At 43.8% G+C, this 21,055-nt stretch overlaps 2 protein-coding genes and 1 long non-coding RNA gene across 28 annotated transcripts in view; 2 read left to right on the forward strand and 1 right to left on the reverse strand.

The window, feature by feature from the left end:
* Positions 1-7,294, forward strand: part of Dcbld2 (discoidin, CUB and LCCL domain containing 2) — a 61,211-nt gene extending 53,917 nt beyond the window's left edge. For 2 of the 3 annotated variants that reach the window (NM_028523.3, NM_001356484.1), the window contains exons 14-16: positions 608-657; positions 1,739-1,876; positions 2,872-7,294. In NM_028523.3, the coding sequence (NP_082799.2) occupies positions 608-657; positions 1,739-1,876; positions 2,872-3,338 (655 nt within the window). In that variant the 3' untranslated portion in view covers positions 3,339-7,294. The remainder of the gene's footprint in view (positions 1-607; positions 658-1,738; positions 1,877-2,871) is intronic. The other variant, XM_011246022.2, reaches the window with a different exon arrangement.
* Positions 7,291-21,055, reverse strand: part of St3gal6 (ST3 beta-galactoside alpha-2,3-sialyltransferase 6) — a 54,519-nt gene continuing 40,754 nt past the window's right edge. For 12 of the 21 annotated variants that reach the window (NM_001357433.1, NM_001357434.1, NM_001357435.1 and 9 more), the window contains 5 exons: positions 13,399-13,494; positions 11,203-11,389; positions 10,958-11,095; positions 9,860-10,012; positions 7,291-8,276 (listed from right to left, as the gene is read on the reverse strand). In NM_001357433.1, coding sequence (NP_001344362.1) covers positions 8,196-8,276; positions 9,860-10,012; positions 10,958-11,095; positions 11,203-11,389; positions 13,399-13,494 — 655 coding nt within the window. In that variant the 3' untranslated portion in view covers positions 7,291-8,195. The other 9 variants (XR_003951801.1, XR_003951805.1, XR_003951802.1 and 6 more) reach the window with 4 other exon arrangements.
* On the forward strand, positions 13,492-20,714 carry Gm33475. Of its 4 annotated transcripts, XR_003951961.1 has the most exons (4): positions 13,492-13,603; positions 18,869-18,941; positions 19,817-19,941; positions 20,329-20,692. It is a non-coding gene; the product is annotated as a predicted gene, 33475 (long non-coding RNA). The 4 variants fall into 4 exon arrangements; XR_384915.3 differs by having other exon boundaries at positions 18,865-19,941; positions 20,329-20,701; XR_001781937.2 differs by having other exon boundaries at positions 18,869-19,941; positions 20,329-20,701.

The following is a 21,055-nucleotide window of genomic DNA, read 5'->3' on the forward strand; positions in this document are numbered from 1 at the left end:
ACTGGATACTGGGATTTACATCTTGATCTCTATATGCTATGTATATAGGTCCACACATACCATGTTCCGTTTGTTTAGAGGACGGCTTGCAAGAGTCTGTTTCTCCTTCCACATTGTGAGTTCTAAGGAATCAAGCTCAGGTCCTCAGGTTTGACTGCAAGCCCCTTTTCCTACAGATCCATCTCACCAGCCCAAGTGTATCAGGAAGTGTCCTTTCACCCCTGGACTCCTTTAGTAAAAGGATCTGGGTAGATAATAATTCTTCACCCAGAGCAGTTTCTCCTGGGAGGGAGGACAAGTCAGAGCTCTGAGTTAGATGGAGTAGGCAGTGTGATTCTTGTTCATTGCCCTTGTGCCTCCTCTTCCTCACAGATGTCTGTAGGTCCTTCCAGGCCTGGAGGAGCATCCTCCTCCCCCAGCACTTGCCACTGCTAGTTGTGACATTGTTATTTGTTGGTGTGGTGGGGTGAGGACATGAATATAGTGTGTATGAGAAGCTAAAGGCTTTTCTGTTCCATTCACCTCATGCCCCTGACTGTGTGGTCACTGCTGGTTTGCTGCCCTTTGGTTGGGAGAGGAGTCACTGTTTCCTCACTTTGATTTTCAGGAAGAAGAAAACTGAAGGCGCCTATGATTTACCCCACTGGGATCGGGCAGGTAACTTGTGGATTTCCTTCTGTTTTCAGGCAGAAATCTCCCCTCTCCTGGGTATAATGGTGGATGAAATAAGTCCTCGGGTCCTTAGGGACTCCTCAGGTAGAACTTCACATGCCGTCCTGGGCTGGAGAGATGGCTCAGCAGTTAAGAGCACTAGTTGCTCTTCCAGAGGTCCTGGCCAGGTTCAGTTCCCAGCACCCACATGGCAGCTCACAACTCTCTGTAACTCCAGTTCCAGGGTATCTGACATCCTCACACAGTCGCACGTACAAAACACCATTGCACATAAAATACAAATGAATAAATCATGTTAAAAAAAAGAAATCAATATGCTCCACCATGTGGTTCATAAGTAATTAAAGGAGAAATGTAAACACACATTGGTATCTCTTCCTCTGGAAAGTTGGTCTTTTCTTGTAACTATTCTTCTTGAGGAGACCAGCCTCCCGTGTGACCTGTGAAAGCACTGCATAACAAGGACTAGGGTCTCAGGGACTCTCTCTCTCTCTCTTTCTCTCTCTCTCTCTCTCTCTCTCGCTGGGGTGTGTGTGTGTGTGTGTCTGTGTGTGTGTGTGTGTGTGTGTGTGTGTCTGTGTGTGTGTCTGTGTGTGTGTGTGTCTGTGTGTGTGTGTGTCTGTGTGTGTGTGTGTCTGTGTGTGTGTGTGTCTGTGTGTGTGTGTGTCTGTGTGTGTCTGTGTGTGACTGCCATTGTGAGCAGCAGTTGGAAGTCTAGCACTTTGAGAACCTAGGAGGTCCTTGGTCATTTGAATTGCTGAAAGTCCCCTCCCTAGTCTCCCGACTAGAGGAGAGGATGGTGCCATGACCAGAGTATAGTTGGGTACAGCTTCAGGGGGGCTGAAAAAATGTTGGCAGTTTTGAGAAAACCTTTTTAAAAATTCTCTGGTGACACCGGCATGTATTCGTAGTGACTTGTTCCTGCGTGCATATTAGGTAGAGATGTGTCCGTGTGCTGCTTTGCCCTGAACATTCTATCAGAGCAAAGTCACACGGGTCTGGTTTCTGTAGCGTGGGTCCCTGTCCGTAAGTAACGCGTGCTCCCTGGCTTCCCTTCGCAATGAAGGTTGGTGGAAAGGAATGAAGCAGCTTCTCCCTGCCAAGTCGGTGGACCACGAGGAGACGCCAGTGCGCTACAGCACTAGTGAAGTCAGTCACCTGAGTGCCAGGGAAGTCACCACAGTGCTGCAGGCCGACTCTGCAGGTAGGATTCCACAGCCCTGAGGGCCAGGCTGGAGGCCAGACACTGATGCTTGTACCGAGGGTGTCAGGGTTTACCGAATATTTGATCTTTCTTACATGTTAAAGATCATCTGTGTTCTGGGACCAGAGACATGGCCCAGCACTTAGAGCACGTGTGGCTCTTGCAGAGGATCTAAGTTCCATCCCCCGCACCCACATGGCAGCTCACAACACCGGGAACTCTAGACCTGAGTGATCAGATGCCCTCTTCTGACCTGCAGGCGCCAGGTCCACACAGAGTACATAGATACATGGTACATACCATTTTTTTAATATATGAACTATGTTCTGAAGGTTAACTTTTTCAAAAGCTGGCCTTGAGAGGACAAATCATTTCTTCTTAGACGTATCTCTCATAAACTATAGCATTCCTTTTCTATGGACACTGGGCATTTTAATCCATCAGCCTGGGGATTGGCTTGCCCCCAATAAACAGGTCCCCAGGTCCCAGGGAGAGACACTGTCTCAGAAACAAGGTGATGGACTCTGGAGAAATAACGCCCAGTGTGAACCTCTGGCCCCCACATGCACATGAAACCAGTACACAAGGCAGTAAAGATGAGGAAAGGCTGAAAGAACCTGACTGTGGCATCCTGCCACCCTAGTGTCTGCAGACTCACCTTTCCTGAGAGTTCCAAACAGGAATGCAGTGATCTTTCCCAACTAATACTTAGTCCAAATTATTTCCTTTCGTTCAGATTCAGCTTGTAAATCTACAGAACATACATAAATACTGATGCAAAAGTACATGAGTAAGACTTTGGTTACTACTGTGAGAGAGCCTAAACGACAAGCTTTTCAGCTGGTCCCTGGGGGTGGAAACTCCGTAGCTTTGCATTGATAAAACCACAGTGCCACGACAAAGGGTTTGGTGTTGGCGTAACCTTTAGCTGTCACCTTAAAAGTGTATAATCTCCATTTTCCTAAGTGTCCCATTGTATCTTATGGTACCCACAGAATATGCACAGCCCCTCGTGGGAGGAATTGTTGGCACACTCCATCAGAGATCCACCTTTAAACCTGAGGAAGGGAAGGAAGCAGGCTATGCAGACCTCGATCCTTACAACTCTCCAATGCAGGAAGTGTACCACGCCTATGCTGAACCACTGCCCGTAACGGGGCCTGAGTACGCAACCCCGATCGTCATGGACATGTCAGGGCACCCCACAGCCTCAGTTGGTCTGCCCTCCACATCCACCTTCAAAACTGCAGGGACCCAGCCTCACGCTTTAGTGGGAACTTACAACACTCTTCTCTCCAGGACTGACAGCTGTTCCTCAGGCCAGGCTCAGTATGACACCCCAAAAGGTGGGAAGTCAGCTGCTACCCCAGAGGAACTGGTATACCAGGTGCCCCAGAGCACCCAGGAGCTATCAGGAGCAGGAAGGGATGAGAAGTTTGATGCTTTTAAAGAAATCCTTTGACGGTGGTGCTGCTTTCTGACAAGGCATCCATTTAAAGCACATGGCTTTTTTCATTCTTAGTGGTAGTGATGTAGAATGTATTACGTATCTGTCACTGAAGTGGTTAGGGGAATGTGGTGACCGAGGTACAAGAAACTACTTGCCTTGCCATCTTGCTTTAAAGGGGTTACTGTGTGACACAGTTACTGCTCGCCTGCTACATGTCAAGCGTCCTGTTTGTTACTACTGTAAAACACTATTTTTAATACAGAAACAGAGCTCCCTATAATGCACTTCAGAGAAACTGAAAATCACTGAGTATTTATTACCAATGCTGCAGGTACATTAATGAACTTGAGGTGGTTCTGTAAGCCTTGCTGGCAATAATGCATGGTACTGTTCTTGAAATACCGAATGGCTTGAAATTCTCCCTTTGTGAAAGTGGGTACTATCACGCGTCCCTTCTCCTTTAATCCTGTAGTGCCGTCTGCATTCTTTTTTTTTTTTTTTCTCACATCCATCAGTGATAAGCATTGCTCTAGCTGTGGCCACATACACTTCTCTGTATTTCCCTAGGAAGGTGCAGAGTTAGAACAGCCTGCCTTGCGGTGAGCTGGAGGACTGACTCCTTGTTTGATGACACTTTTAACAGTATTGACACCGCCTCATACAGGGCTTGGTCTCAGCTCTGCTCATCCCTGCCACCCTTGGTGGCCTTGCTCCAACCTGTGTTCATAAACCCTGGCAGCTCCTATCCAGCAGCAGTCACGGGAAGCCAGCCCTTCCCATCTTTAAGTATACTTCTCCACAGGGAACTGGGAGAGAAGCAACTTACGATGTAGAAAAGCTATAAAGGGAGTCCTCTGCGTCACTAAAGTAATCTGTAAATTACTTTAGGGACAAAGTTAAGGGGGAACTAAAATTTAACCTTCTTTGCTTTCTTTACACACAAGCCCAAAAATTTGCAAAATTTTTTTTAAATTTCAATTAAATTTTTAAATTTAATTTTAAACCATTGTAAGAAAAAGAAAGCCAACATGAGCCAGGTCTGATGGCTCAAGCCAGCAATCCCAACTGACCCAAGTGGACCCCCAAGGTCAGTGCTTTATAGTCTACAGAGTGAGTTCAGGATTAACCTAGGCCGCTCATGGGATAAGGGGTGGAGCTCAGGCTCCGGGGTTTAGTGCTCCAGTATAACAAGTTCAAGGTCATAGGTTCAATCCTCTCTACTACAAAAAGAAAAACGGGCAACAGGCGTTCTCCAGGTCTGTGTGATTTCTGCCTTCTGTCTGGGGAGACACTTAAGTGGTCCTTTGTGTCAGACCTGGTTGACAGAGATGCTGTGCGATCGGAATTGTGTGGAATCCTTCCCAGCAACTTACTTGTCAGTGCTTGACAACCGGGCTGCACTCACGTCAGGTCGGGTAAATTAAATGTTACAGCGGATTAGCACTGAAGCAGCACATCGGATGAAAACACAAACTTGATCCCTCGCCACAAACCTGTGTGTAGGTTTAGAGTACACTCGGCCTTCAGGTCCCCAGCCGTTTCTCAGCTTGTACCATCCTGGTTGTAGACCTGCCACACTTGTCTAGATTTGGATAGCCTTGAACAGTGTTAACTGTGCTTCCTTCCACAAGTACATCAGCGTTTTAAAACGTCGCTCTGCACTGGTGGCAGGCTCTCTGCCACCTCCTCAGACAGTTTGCATCGCTTTCATTATAAACCGCCTTTCGTCTTGCAGAGTCTCGGACACAGTCTCTCTCCTTGTTGAAAAAAATCAGTGCACATTTTGTTTCAAAGTTCTTATGAAGCAAAAAAAAGCACAGATGCTGTACTAAAACATGTAAGAATGTGTAGAGCACAAGATGCAGTTGTCCTCTTTCAGGTGGGAACAAAGCAAACCTTTAGCTGTTTCATTTTCGTTCACGCTTAGTGGGCAGAGGGTAGCCTTTTCTTTGAGTCACCTAACCATTGGAAGCTTTAAGAGACCCTTTGAAGATGAAGTTGTTTTCCCAAAGAAGCCTACTATTCTAACTGTGTGTCCCAGAACTGTTTCAGAACAGAGTGAGGCCATGGTTGTTGATGCGTTACACATTGTGAGACTTGACTCCTATGGCCACTGCTCTCCTTGCACTCTACCAATGGTTTTCATAACATACCTAGTTATTGTTATATGGTTTTCTCTTGCAGATAAAGAGCTGAGCCTGATTCAAATGATTTTTTTTTTCTGGTTTTGTACTTTTCCTTTTAATTTTTTGTATTATAGATTACATGTCTGGTAAATCTTTGGAAGACAATCAAGTAAAATGTGAAAGTAACCATTGCTGACCAAACCCCTTGGTTATTTTGTTTTGCTTTAATTCTTTGCTTGAGATATTCAATACTTAAGTCACTGTGGCTTAGTGGGTTTCTCTTTTCCTGATAGTACAATTGATTAGAGACAGCAGTGTGGCAAGGGCAGCCTTAGGAGATTTCAGAAAAGTTACACTAACTTGGCTGTCACTTGATCCTTGGAACCAGCACAGATATTATGAATTCTGCTTTGCATTTATTTTAAATGCTGTTTATAGATCGTAGTAGTTCCTGTTGAGAGTAACAGGACTAGTCCAGTTATTTAATTCATGTTTCACTATTTGCACTTTCCACTGAACAGTGGGTTGATTTGCTGTTCACACACAGAATTTATCCAGTAGTTACAGCTATCATGTGTTCTGTGTATGCTCCTCCTCCACCTGCCCCCAGGGATGAAGCAGTAAAAGTGCTTGTAGCCATTTCCATGCCTTGGCTCCACGTTGTCACCCAGAGAGCAGTAAAGGGAGTAGGAAAGCAAGATAGAAAAAAGACAGACAAGACCACTAGAACGAACCCAGAAATTATGGGGGGGTGGGAGGTTCCAAATCCTCTACGGAGCAGAACTAACGGGGCTCCGCTGTATGGAAAGGAGTTGTTAATTCTACCTTTTGGGTTGAACTTGAAAGTCCTTGAACTGCAAAAACTCTAGGAAGTTGGATGGTTGTAGGGTATCTAGGTTAACTGTGGCACCAATCTCAATTAGACCATTTTGTGTGTAGTTTCTCTCGTTTCCTGTGTTTGGCACTGGGAATGGTGAAAATAAAACTTACTCAAGTACAGAAGAAGTGGAAGTGGCTGAGTGTCAGTGATATTCCCCCAGAATGTATTTTTCTTACCTCGGCATGTACTGTAGTCACTTGATATTTGTATATGTTGCTAGAATTTAGGCTGTTGAAAATAGTGAGATTCTAATGTGTTTTTAATAAATTATATGTGTGTGTCTTGCTCAGATTTTTTTGGATTAAATAAAACAACCTTGACATCATAGTCCAGAAAATGCCAAATTTCTCAAAGTTGACAACAGTCACATTTTATGACCAGTATTATAGTGGGTATAGATAGCATCATTGGTCCCCCTGCCACTGTCCCTGCCGGCAACTCCACAACCCTCAAGCCTACCTTATGGAAGTGAATCTGGGCAGCCCAGCTCTGTGTGGCTATAGAGTAAAGGGGCACACCCCATCAGCATGGAGAGCCAGCCAGTGCCAGCGTCCCCATCAGTTAGGTGCTGGACACTGCCAGCATGAGCTACCCTCACTGTCAGACCCCTCCTATTTACAGTTTGTCAGTATTTCATTTATTCTTTTTCTGACATTTCACTCTTTTTATTTTACACACAAACTCTTTAGGGAGGAGGCAAATTGATTGCCATTATCACCAGCGTTTCCAATAATAACACTTCCTGTTTGCTCTCCTCCCATTCTACCCCCTTTGGTTGTGTCTACTAACAGTTGAAAGGTGGAACTTGCCTCGCAGGCCACCATTTGTTTGTGTTTCTTCAGATTTTTCTCTCATGTGCCTGAAATGACCACTGAATGTTTCACTGAAGGTGAAATTTAGTCATGTGAAATAGGACATTTTTTTCCCTATACAAATAATAAAAAAAAAAGCTCAACTCTTAAGGTTTTACTTGCATTGTTTTACTCTTAAGATTTTCTTCATAGAAACATTTAAGGTTTTCTTCTTCCCACAGGTAGGCTCACCTCTGAGCTCAAGTCTAGTCTGCACTACATTGTAGTTCTAGGCCATCCAGCACTACATAGACCCTGTCTAAAACGAACAACAAAAACTTTGTAGTTTTGAAAAATGATGCTAGAGGGTGCAGCAATTGGCACATAGCTGTAATCCCAGTACTTGGGAAGCTGAGGCAAGAAAACCAAGGTCGAGCCTAGCCCAGGCTACATAGTAAGAAGCTGCCCCTCCCCCCACCCCTTCCAAATCAAAGTCTCAGGATGCTCGTTAGAAGAGCGCGCTTTCCAAGCATGCAGAAGGCTATTTTTTCCTCCCTCACAGCAAATTATTACATTATTACTGGTTTAATTAATTGTAAAGAGAACTTAATGAAACCACAATGGACACCACGGACTTACAGGTGATTCTCGTGTTCTGCACCTGGCTCCCAGTCACATGCCCATGAGTAAGCAATCTAAATCAGCAGTTCAAAGTGATACGTGACTATCAGCACGGGCGAAGTCCACTAAATCTCCTAGAACTCTTTAAGATGAAGGAACTATGAGAAGGTATTTTAAAACACCTCAGAGCACTAAAAAGATCACATTTTAAAACAACATAATCAAAACTTCACATTTTTCCCTGATATCTTAACTAAAAATCTTCTTGTTTTTTCATAAATATATTCACAGAACTTTAGCCGGTGGTTACAAGTCACCAGGCAGCAACAGACTTAATACACATAATTTGATAAGTTCATCCAATATATTTAAAAATAAACTAAAATTTGCAGTACAAAAATAAAACTAATACTGTTTAGCATCATCATCTTTTGGATCCATAGGGTCAATTTTAAGTCAAGTTGATCACCATTTTTTTCTTTATAATGTCGTTTAAAAAGAGCTGCTCTGCAGTCAGATTGTGATATGCATTCTGGAAAAGAAAATGAGATAGGCTGGTCACCAATCCTACTCCGGACATTGTCAAAGTGAGATACTCTAATATTCCACATGGTAAAAGTACCCATCGTAAGCTCAGAAGTTAGTAACAAGTTGCATGGACCTTTGTTCCCTGCTTGCCCTTTTCTGTTCGAGAGTGACCCCAAATCTCGCTTTCCACCTGAATTGTACAGAGACCAAAAACTCAAGTCAGGACGTGTGACAAAAGAGTAGCATCTGAAACCCATTTTTAAAAGTGGGCCTGGAGATAAGATATCATAAAACCTAGTGGTTGCAGGGTTGGTGAGTTGATAACAGCATTTCTTTTAGCCCAGGTCTACTCACACTTCTAGGTAGTGGGGGATGACCTTAAACTCCTGGTCCTCCTGCCTCCACCTTTAAAACAACAGTTCTGAGCCTGACGTGGCTATCCAATGGTTCTCTTTCTGACTGTGTGACAAGGTGATTCAGGAGGCTCATAAGAAGAGGCCAGCCTGGATTACAAAGGAAGATCCTATAAGATATTTTTCAAAAGATCTAAGATATTAGCTCAGTGATAGACTATTTGCTTAGCCTTCTTGCATACCTGAGTTCAGTTCTTAATCCTGCAAACACTAGTGATTCTGCTAGGTGGGTAGCTTAGTGGCTGACTGCTTGCCTCGTATAGTATACTAGTCCAATCACCAGCCCCACAATTAAATTAAAAAAAAAAAAAAAAAGCGCTGTCCTATTGAAATCCCCAGGAAGTTGCTTCCGGTATTCTGCACTTGTTTCAATATTCTGTAACATTTATGATGTATAATTAATCTTAAGAGTTCCAAAAATAGGAAATTCCTTCTCATTCAAAACTTGACCCTCAGGATCAAGACCAGTATCAGTGTGTGATCACGAGGCTCATGACCTGATAAAGAGGTCTGCCACCTTGTCTATGTGAAGTCTTCTATCGGGTTTTCATGTTTCTAGACCGCCTTGTCTCCTTAACTGAAGTGGGAGCATAATTACTAGGACCATAGTGATGATTTTGTGAGTTCATGTGTCTCTGACACACCAGTTGATTATATTAAATATTGTTTTGTTTTGTTTTTTAAAGAAATCTAAAATAAGACTCAGTCCCTCTTGGGATTTGATGAAACAGCAGACGCCATGAGGCTAGCCAAAGAATCCAAGACCCACAATTTAGAGACTGCTGCCACAGGAAAATAACTACTCAACCAGAATCCTGTTTTCAGCCTTTGGGAACTCAAGAATGTGAAAAGGGAAACAGGCCGTGAGAGACGAAACTCAGGAAAACGACTTGTAAGGACCTGAGTTCCACGTCTAGCATGTGTGTAAAATGCTAAGTGTGGGAACTTTGACCACACTTGTGATCCCATCACTGGAGAGATGGCAACAGACTGATCTCCGATTGGCTGGCCAGACCGCCTACACTGCTAAGTAAATTCTGTACCAGTGGGAGACTAAAAGAAACTGAGCAGTTAACACTTAACTCTGACCTCCTGAGACACCCACACATGTATGCACCTACAAACATGAACACAATACATTTTGTTTTTTAAAGCAGTAAAAGGGGAAAATTACCTGCTTCATCAAAGACATGGTGGCATTCCCGTAGTAGTGTAAAGGACTGTTGGGGCTGTAAAAGTTGTACTTAAAACCAGCGAGGTGCACTTCACTGCATATGTGAAAGGCCATTGTGATGGCAATAATTCCTGTTGTAGGGTGTTTGGGTTTCTAAGAAGAAATCAGAAACTTCAAAAGTCAGAAAAAGCTACATTCTTTCCAAACATAGTTGGCTGCCCTGGTCTGATGAAAATGGATTTCTAAACATTAACAGAGACATTTTCAGCCATTGTTATGCCGTAAGACTCAAGCCCCAAAGAGAACACAGTCCTCTGACGAGGATGTAACACTATGGTTGATATCTTGGAAAGTCTTTAGGTCAGGAGAGTCTGTTCTCTGATTTGTGCCCTTGTGGACAACACTTCATTTTTCTCCCTTCTCCAGCCTTTGAGATTGGAGCATTCTAACACACTCCCACAACGGTGTGCCACCCCCAGCATATGACAGGAACTTCTAGAACAGAGCTAAAAGGGTCTCTTATTGCGATGGGAGGCCAAAGCCAGGCAGATCTCTGAGTCTGAGGCCAGCCTGGTCTACAAAGTGAGTTCTAGGACAGCCAGGGCTATACAGAGAAACCCTATCTGGAAAAATGGGGTAGGGGGAGTTGCTTCCTGATATGTGTGTCTGCCTCAGGTATTTCATGTGGGTGGACACAGTGCTTGAGACAATTCTTTTCACTCTTAAAAGCTACATCCTTGTCCTGAAGCTCTTCTGTACACAAGGCTGCTGCGCAGTCCACTAGTCACTCAGGCCTTGATGTACAACACTGAGGATGAGATTGTAAGAAATGAACTATTGGCCATTCAGAAAAAAGAGTCTGAAGGCTGTGTGTACAAAAGAACCCCAAAACATACACTCCTCCCTTAAAAACATTTTTGGCAACCTGTAAGACATGAGAGCATATCCATTTGGTGTCCAACTTCATGAACACATCTATAGTCCTAAGAAATTATCATTGAGCCATGGTTCTTAGTTAGCAATTGCTAAGAGCTCTCATGTCCCTCTATGCCCTGGGCTGGATGCTTAGTGTAAAACTGTGGGATGATATATACATACCTGATCCTTGGGAAATACTCTGGGAAAACGAAGCATTTGAAAAGCTGCTTCGCTGGTGATATATGGATCTAATATTCTGATTTGGTATTGTTTATAGATCAGTTTTAAGGCTGGTGTCTTCCAAAACCCTTGAGTATTCTGAAATAAAGAACACAGAAAATGGGATGTTGGGAATGTATTTTACTTTAGAGGGGGGAGGGGAAATACTGAACATAATCTGAACCTAAATAGTTTTGCCAACTTACTATTTTTTTACCTAGCAGTATTTCCACCAGCCACCTTAAATCCTGTGGCTTAAAGACGACGAGAACCGCTGTAGTATTGGGGTCATAGTGACTGGAGTCTGAAAAGACAGACTCTGGATAAAAAAGCCTGAAGGTTGTTCTTGTCCCAACTTCCTCTTCATGGCCTAAGACAGGACCGTTGTTCATTCTGTGAGTGGTAAGACAACAGCATACAGGATAAGTGGAGGGTAAGCCATTTCATCGCGTTCTGAGGTTTCAGAATTGCGCAGGTGTCTGCACTCTGCAACCCCAAGATTAATATTTTACAATAATGACATTCTTTCTCACAAGACAGTCATCTGTATTCAAATACTAATTATAGCATCAGTCATTCAGTCTGACCTGCACACAACGGAAAGAAATGAAAATACAGAGCCACGAGAGTTACTGCAGTTAGAAAGAGACCATGGTGGATAACCACACAAAGCCACTTTGGATTGACAACTAAAGGCCCAGAATTCTTGAGAAAGTTATATGCCTACAGGCTACACAGCCCTAAAATACGAGGATGTGTATACTACATAACTGATAAGCATGAAGAATCACATTTGAACTAAGCGTGAAGACCCACTGAAATTGCGTTCTGGGCTGGAAAGATGGCTCAGTGGTTAAAAGCTTTTGGTGTTCTTCCAGAGACCTGAAGGTCAGTTCCCAGCACCCACATGCTGGCTCACAACTGTCCCTAACTCCAGTTCCAAGGAATCCTGTGCCACCTTCTGGTTTCCACAGGCACCAGGCACACACAAACTGTGTGCTTACATACATGCACGCAAACACTCATAAAAGTAAATCCTTATTGTTTTTTAAGTATTCTGAAATTAGCCCCATAAAAATTCTATATCACACTCAGCACAATTAGAGGAATGCCTTTTGCAACTGAACTAAAAACACTACAAAAGATTACGACTGCTGGATTAGTTCAAGGCCAAAGTCAAGACACTCACTGAGGACACACTATAAAGGCATTCTATTAGAAAAAGAAATGTTTTGTTTCTAAAACAATGTTCCTTGGGAGGATAAATGCTGTTTTACTCTTTTGCCACCAGCTCTATACTACTAGATTCTTGCAGTGGGTTTCAAAATGTACTCATGATATTTCCCTACAAAGACTGGCTAAGGTTCTGAAAAGTATCCAAGTCAAACATCTCTACGTGGGAAAATGGATGAATCTAATTGTTCTATAAATTACCACAACTTCTTCAAAATGGGTAATAAAGAGAAAATAATAATAATCTTGTTCTGCAGCCATTAGCTTTTAACCCAGAAAACCTCCAGATGCACTGCAGGGCCTTCCCAGTGTGTGGCCACAGTGGCTGCTTATTTGGAGTACGTCACCACATCTAATAAAGCAGCAAATGTAACCTAGCTCCAGTTTGTCCACTTCCCCAATTGTGCCCAAGCATCTGCTGCCCAAATATAGCAACGACTCTTGATGCCTCAGCCCATTCCTTATCCCTCAGGCAGCATTGTCTGCTGCAGCCAGAATGCTTTCAAAAAATGCTTCATTGAGATCCTATGTGAAAGGCTTCTGACGCTCCTAATGGCCTTAATAATGTAGTCTTTGAACCTTAAAAATCCCTGCATAGCCTGCTCTTTGCCCACCTCAGCAGCTTCTTGTTAGACCACTCTCCTGAACTCTCTGCTGCTCTTCTGAAGGATAAAAGCCTCCTGAGGAACTGCAATACCCATCCTGTCTGGACAGCTCCTCCACTTATCTTCACATAGCTAGTCTTGTATGTGTCCTTTGGTCTAGCTTAAATTAAATTTCACCTCTAAACGGTAACCCTTTCCCAAGTAGTCACTTGATAATTCTGTATCATCTCTTTTATTTGTCTATGATATACTATCTGCTTATATATTTGATTACTGTTTTTCCCATTTTTTTTAGAATGTAAATACTATAAGGTACAAACACACTCTTATCATGCACTAATCTCCCTTACGTCTAGCTTTGTCCCTGGCATATCAAGTGGACTAGTTAAATATTTGCTGAATCAGTGATCTGAAACCTAGTTTACTATAGCCAGTAACCAAGGCAGCAAAGCTGTATAATCAGGTGCATAAATGGCCAAGTACTCTTTAAACACAGCTGTCCTGGAGTAGAAAACCACCTTCTCTTCAAGCAGTTCTAGGTTAGTGGCTAGGAGATGTACTTACCTTATTATTACATCATAGGAGTCAATTGTTGCTCCTAATGTCTTATTCTTCAACACTCCTCCATTACCAACCACCACACACCTTTTACATGGCACTCTGTTGGGCAAACAGACAAGGGAAAGACTGAGTCATCACATTTACAAAACCGGGTGATTCTAAGAACCTGCTCCTGCTTTCTGGAACCAAGTTAAATTCCACTTGACACGTAAGTAGAAAAAGAACCAACTGTGCCTGAGGTCCAGAGATTCAAGAAACATACTGCTGTTAGGGAAAGTACATCACATTGGTTGACATCACCCCTTAGTGGCTCATGTATGTAATCCATTCCCTCTGTGTGGTCCTTAAAAATCACCACTTTAGAAAGAGAAACCTGGTTATCTCCTGATAGAAAAACGAAGAAATAAATTTGGAGGAAAAAAAATATGTAGCATTCAAAGTCCAAACTCCAAACATGTAGGACTAGCATTGGATTCCAAACTTCCAGAGTGCTAAGGCGTTTCCTCAGCTCGAGCTTGCATGTGCAAGCATGGCTCACACAACATTGCTATCTAAGTTTAAAACCAGCCTTCCCCATTCCTCATCTACCCTTGGCTTTCTCTTGCACCATACGAGTGAGGAAATGGCCAGTTTGGAATGTGGCAAAGGGAGGGCAGCTCTCTTTACCCTGCCTGGGCTCATTTCAACTTCTCAAACATTGACTGCTTCTGTTTGTTTCACACAAGCACTGTGCTCACTGTACTTCCGAAAAGGCTTTAAGGAGAGCACAAAGGGGACTTCCTGTTGCAGGCCAGAGTCAAAGCCTGGGGTGGAACAGTATTGGTCCTCAGCCAATGTGACCTTGGCCTGGGGTTCTTGTTCACTAGGCCTAGAAAATAAGGCTCCTTCTCTGGGACACATGTAGACAAGGAGTCTTGCGAAGGGCCCCTTCCTAGTCCTTCCTAGTCCTTGAAGCAGAGGGACACTAAAGGCAAACCTGTTCCTTAAGACAGCAGCTGACCAGTCAACCTCAAAACATTTAAGACTTAAAAAAAAAAAAAAGGTGCAATAAAACTGTGTAATATTTAAATCCAGAGAATGTAGAAGCAGGGAGCATTTAAAAGAACCAGACTGGGTTAAGAGATGATGTATGCATTCTGTAATAGAATTTACCCTTTTAGCAGGGCACATATTTCAATTAACTAGTTTATGTTTTAAGCATTAATATTACAAAGGCACTTTTAAAAATAGAAATTCCTTACCCATTTTAATTACATTTATATTCTCTCTCTCTCTCTTTCTCTCTCTCTCTGTGTGTGTGTGTGTGTGTGTGTGTCTGTGTGTCTCTGTATTGTGTGTCTGTGTATAGGCAGTACAAATGTGGTGATCACAGGACAGTTAATGGGAGTTGGCTTTCCCTTTTCCTCATGTGGGTGCTGGTGAATAAACCCTGGTCACCAAAATTGGCAGCAAACCTTTTTACCCACTAAACCATCTCACCAGCTCCTCTCCTCCAAACACTCATAAAATCACTTTAACTGGAGTTTTCTTTTTAGCTCCATTTAAGTATCACTTCTGTCTACATCAGTGTCTACTTTACCAGATAAGAATAAGAAGTAACAATTTTATGGGTGCCAGTGTAGAGGAATCTTATTCTGGCAACATGGCTTGCTCTGGCAAAAGATGACATCCAAAGACCTTCTAGGTATATGTGATCCAGCTGGGATGACACACCTTTATTTAATCCCTCTGGTCAGAATACTGTCCAGACACGTCCTTGCTACCACCCCCCTTTCATCCCAAACAATGAAGGTAAAATTAGTTTGTAGGAGGAAGCAGCCGTATTGGAAAGTGATGCTTAATTGAGGAACAGACAAAGTGATGAATCAGAGAAAGATTTGGTAGAATGAGTCAGAGGTAGCATACACCCAACTGTCATGAGAATAAACAGAAAAGAGAGGCTACTTAAGGGCAGGGCAGAGTAAGTCAGGAGTGGAGGGTAGTATAATGAGTGCAGTTCAGTTGAGTTCAGGCAATGCAGTGACGTTCAGTTGAGTTCAGTGCCGTTGAGTTTGGGCAGTTCTGTTCAGTTCGTGCACTCAGTGAAGTTCAAGTCCTGAGATTCAGAAGCAGTATTTCTAAGCCGAGCAATTCGGTCAGAAGCCAAGAGAAGCCAGTTTGAATCAGTCAGCTTGGAGAGGCGTTTGAGCCAGAGCAGCTGAACTGAACCAACCAGCAAGAGTTCAGAAAGAGCTAGAAAGGGTGAGCTTATTCATCTGTAAGCCTTCGAGAGTACAATTACATCTGGCAAATAAAAGTTACTTTTATATGTCAGGACTTTGGGGGCTGAAAGACAGAGGGCACTGTCCAACAAAAAGTACCCACAAACCTTCACATCATGAATACCCTACATGTCACAATATGTTCTGGAGATGTCTTTTTATGTCTACGTATTTTAAGAAATTATCTTGACTCTAGAGAATTGTATTAACAAGCCTCAATATGAACTGCAGAAAGCCCAGTATACTAAAGCTCTCTGCTCTTCACTGCTAAAGGGAGGCCACCACTGTTTTCAGGGTATTATAGCTATTATCCTCAGGAGATCTGTCCCATAAATGCCCTCTGCAGAGAGCAGCTACCTCTCCAGAACCTCAGAGTCAGTTCTTTCTCAGGCTGATCCTGCTGAAATTGGCTCCTCACTAAAGTCCTAAGCAAGGCTGGGCATCAAGGGGGCTCAGAATACACAAGTTAGAAATAACAACCCTTTCCAAGCAACAACATGAATGGGGATTAGGGAGGACTATCTGTAATTACCAGTCTAATCCCTCTGCCCCCACTGAAGACTGAAAGCCGCATCAATTCTTCTATCCAGGGACAAACCTCAGGACTCCAGCTTCTACCTTAGCTTGGAGTTCCTAATACTAGAGTACAGGCTTGACTACACAAAACATACAGGGTAAGGGCTGCTGGGAGTGGAAGCTACCAGCACATGTCCTGAGACTTACACTGGAGTTTCAACAAAGGATTCCTGGCTCATAAGCTCTAGCTCTGAGGTTGATTCCTGAAAGAGGTAACTCGGCTCAGGCCCAAACTGGGTTAGCACCATAATGCTACAGTGCACTGACAAGTGTTGTGTGTTACATAGTAGTCTAAGGATTGATGGTAGCCACTATGTGCCATGCCACTCCCACTGGTCACCCTTCAATGTCCAAGTCCTGGATCTCCCACAGACATAATACTCACAGCCAGGAGGGCAAGGAATATAGGAATCAGGCAGATCTCTTCTACAGAGTCCTCTACGACTGGATCCCCACAAAGTGCAGTCACTGCTCATCACACTTCAGTGTCAAATGCTTGTAGGAATCTCATTTCCGCTTTCTTTTGTCAGCTTTACAGGAAATGGGGCGGGGGGGGGGGGGGGGAGAAAGGACCTTTACTGGTGGGATGGCTTTCCAGGCCCTTTCAAGGGAAACCTTGTCAACTGGGATCCCCCTTTTCCTCAAAGGAAAGAAAACTACAAGGGCCTGTGTCTTTTTCTGAAACTCACATAGGCTACAGGATATTGGGGGTGCTCCTAGCGTGGCCCCTCTCCACTAGCATCTTATGCGCAGCTCCATAACAGTTCTTGCAGGGACAGAATGGTACACACTTTCTGAATTGCTCGTTTTAGAATTCGTTTCTCTCAAAACAAATTCTCCTGTTCTATAAACGAACAGATGCTTCCCACTTTTCAAGGTCCACTTGACTTCAGAATCCGGCTGCCCTGGCTCCTTGAATATGAGCAATGATTCTCAGGATCCTCTGGGGCCCATGTAACTCTATCTTGCTTCCTTAACTCCATCTTCATACTTAAATAGCTGCAAGTGAAATCTGAACACCTAGAGGAAAGAGCAGTGTCATTTCTATTGCCTACCATCCCAACGAAACTGCTTACTCCTTTCCAGGTGTTTTCAAAATCAGTTCAGTTCTCACATTAAGCGTTTGGAGGAGATGCTTATTTCTGTTGTTCTACCCTGGGGTGGTGGGGGAGGGGAGTAAGGAAATATACAGGCTCCTAATCGTCTTAGCCACAAAATCAAATAACTGCAACATGTCTGAACCAAAAAACCTGAACAGGTACTTAGGAAGTAAGGCTAAGACTTATTTCCCTGACATGAAACACAGGTTTCTCTTCAACCAGGCAAAACCCCGAAAGTCACTACAGTGCAGAGTCACAACCCTAGGCAGAACCTCTACCCTGTACAGAGTCGCACCCCCATGCAGAGTCACTGCCCACTGCAAAGCCACAACTCCTGGCAGAGTCTCTACTGTGCAGAGTCATAACCCTGGGCAAAACTGCTACCCAGTGCAGAGAGCCACAACCCCTAGAAGATTTACTGTCCTATGCAATACAGAGAAAACCAACTGTGGTTGCTATGACAAACCACCTACAATCTTTATTGAGTGCTTTTAGGCATCCTCTTTTCACATTGGCAACCCAATACATCAAAACACATCACTCTGTCTTCCGTGTAAAAATCTATGACAGATTCCACTACTGGCCGTGCTCCCAATAACCCAGAAGCCTATTTTGTAAGCCTACAATGGTGGGCTCATTATCCCTGACAATGACTGGCCTAGTGGCAGCTACATGACTCATCCCTGACCAGTCAGATAGTAAGGGAATACATCAGATGCTTTCAGAAAGATTATGCCCTTGGAAAGAGAATGGTATATATATATACCATATATATATATTTGCCCCTTCCTTTCAGCCTAGATTCTGACACTGGGAGCCCCAGCTCTGGATGATATAAGGTTAGAGCAGCTGCAGTCATCTTATATGTAAGAGAAAAGAACCACAGAGAGTCCACCTTAGATTGCTAACACCATTGAGTCACTATCTCAACCCCTCAACCACATACACCATGAAGACGCCAAGATTGTATATAGTGTAAGTCAGTGGTTCTCAACCTTCCTAATGTGGCAACCCTTTAATATGTTTCTTCATGTTATGGTGACCCCCAACTATAAAATTATTTTGTTGCTATTTCATAGTTGTCATTTTGCTACTGTTATGAATCATAGTGTAAATGTCTGATATGTAGGATATCTGGTATTTGACCCTTATGGGAGTCGTGACTCACAGGTTGAGAACCAGTAGTCTAAACTCAGGAACATTCATTCAGACAACTATGGGTATAAATTGGTACTTCCTGGGATTGTATTCTTTATACTCAGGGGAGCCATAGATGGCATCCTACAGAAGGAACCACAAATAGGCAGATCAGAAACCCCATGTGAGCAATAGTACATGTCCAATCAGCAATCTATATTCCTTGCAGCCACACCTTAACATGATGTGCAAGAGACTGGTGGTGGCAACAGGTTCTGCACTCATGTTCCCTAGCACACTGGGGAATTTGGCTGGGTGATCTGGCCTCTGTCATCTCGGTTTTCCTGTTGTGTGAAATTGAGTAATCACCACTGTCTTCCCTGTTGTTTTGTTAGACAGGACCCTTTTCTCCAGCCTGCAGAGCCCGAACTCATATCTTTGCTCAACATCTGCCCAGAGACATAGAAAACAGGTAGTGGTTGTACTGTGATTTCCCCACAAATGACCCAACTGTTGATGGAAAATCACAACTTCCTCTTGCCCTCTGTTCCCCCCACCCTACAAAGGTCAGCCCTTCATTCAGCAGGATTGTCGGATGGCGTGTGGATGGGTAGTAGACCTTCACCATGCTCATAGTGCCTCTGACAAGCTTCCAGCCTATTCTTTTTAACTCTTCTATCCTAGACGCCTCGCCTCATAACCAATCCAGTTCTGTCGAGCTGACATAATGGGTCCCACTTCAGTGAGCAGAAGGCAGCTTTTTACAGACCATCCCCCATATAGCTGCCAACTGACTTAGCACAGGTGTTTCCCTTAGAAAGCTATTAATATGCAGTTACTATATAACTAACTAGGCCACAGGACTAAAGCATTCTTCATCTGACGGATGGGGGGTAGGGAGCTAGTTTGTGCACATTCCATGGAGGCTACAGTTCTGCCATCTCAAGGCTTCTGTCGCTCCTAGCTGGGGAGGGATAAAATTCCACCCAAGAGATTGCAGTATCCCTGGGAGCAGGGCTAAGCTAGAGAAAGGGGTGACAGAGACAGCAAGGAAGTCGGAACTTTAGGATTTGGGCTAGTTTTAAGTGTCCCTGGCAATGTCCTTGAAATGTCTATTTTTGGAGAAGCTCGCTAAGCAATGCAGCAGTGCTCACTGGGCTTGGGCGACGACAGGAGCTAGACCGGGCTGTTTAGCCTAGTTGACTTCAGAACCTTCCATGCCACAGAAACACTTGGGGACCAAAGAAATGACAGGGAAAGCTACTAAAAAGGACTGTCATTGTGCTTCCTTTGTCCTTTAAATAAGACATTTCTGTCATTGCATTTTTTGTTTACTTTGTTTGACAGAGAGCCCCACGTTCTTCCTTTTTCCTGTGTGGATACTGGAATTAAATCCCTGATGAAAGGCTTGGCAGAAAACACCCATATCTCCCGAGCCATCTTACTAGCCCCAGGACTTGCTGTTTTTAAAGGTGAGCACACAGTGCCATAGACAACAGGTAACATCTCTCATCACCTTTCTAGTCAGGGATGGCTGGGTACCTGAGTTTATCCAACGTCATCAGAGGTTGTTAGTAAATGTTTACTGGTCAGTTCTGAGGGAGGAAGGGGGAGGAGACAGGCTGAGAGGCTCTATGTCTCTAGGGACGAGGTCAAGCTTCCAGCTGAGGCTGCTAAACTTGGAGCTGACAAGAGATATAGCTTTCCCTTGCTGGTGTCCCTGGCTCTAGCTCATCATTAGGTACAATGAGGCATTTTCTATGGCTACTTGAGATATCCATTTTAAAAAAAGGTGGTGGGGGGGGGGAGCTTCAAGGAACGGTATACGCCCTTCTCTCATTCTTCCTCTCTAATGACAGGAATGAAGATGTGATGGGTTGAACTCCAGCTTGCATGTTGGCCCCTAAAGAGGAAGCCATGTACTGAGGAACGGCAGGATCCAACACAGAGAGGCCTTGGCCCTGATGACCACAGAACTGCTGAGACAGCCCTGCAGAGTGCATGCATGTAAACAAACAGAGACAGACAGACAGATGGACGGATGAATGGACAGATGGATAGATGAACACACAGATGGACAGATGAACAGGCAGACAGAAAGAGGGAGAGGGAGAGAGAGAGGTATCTAACTTATAAATATAACCAATTTTTCTCCCTCACAGATTTCTGAGCCATTATCATCATGGTGGGAACATGGCAGCATCCAGGCCAGCATGGCTCTAGAGGATCTGAGAGTTCTACATCTTGTTCCTGCAGGCAAAAAGGAGAAAACTGACAGCTAGGACCAGGGGATTAAAGCCCATGCCCACAGTGACACACTTGCTCCCACAAGGCCACACCTATTCCAACAAGGCCACACCTCCTAAAAGTATCACTCCCTGTGGGCTAAGCATTCAAACACATTCGTCTATTGGGCCAAACCTATTCAAACCACCACAACAGAGGACTCCACCAAAGTAGCAGACTTGCTTGATGAAGTGCTCTGAACCACACTAATAGCACAGAGCTTATATTTGAAACAGAAAAAAATAAATGTGAAAGAGGATAAAATGAAGGGAAAAGGTTCTGTTGGATGAATTTGGCACA

This window comes from Mus musculus, chromosome 16, assembly GCF_000001635.26.
Source record: "Mus musculus strain C57BL/6J chromosome 16, GRCm38.p6 C57BL/6J".
NCBI lineage: Eukaryota > Metazoa > Chordata > Mammalia > Rodentia > Muridae > Mus > Mus musculus.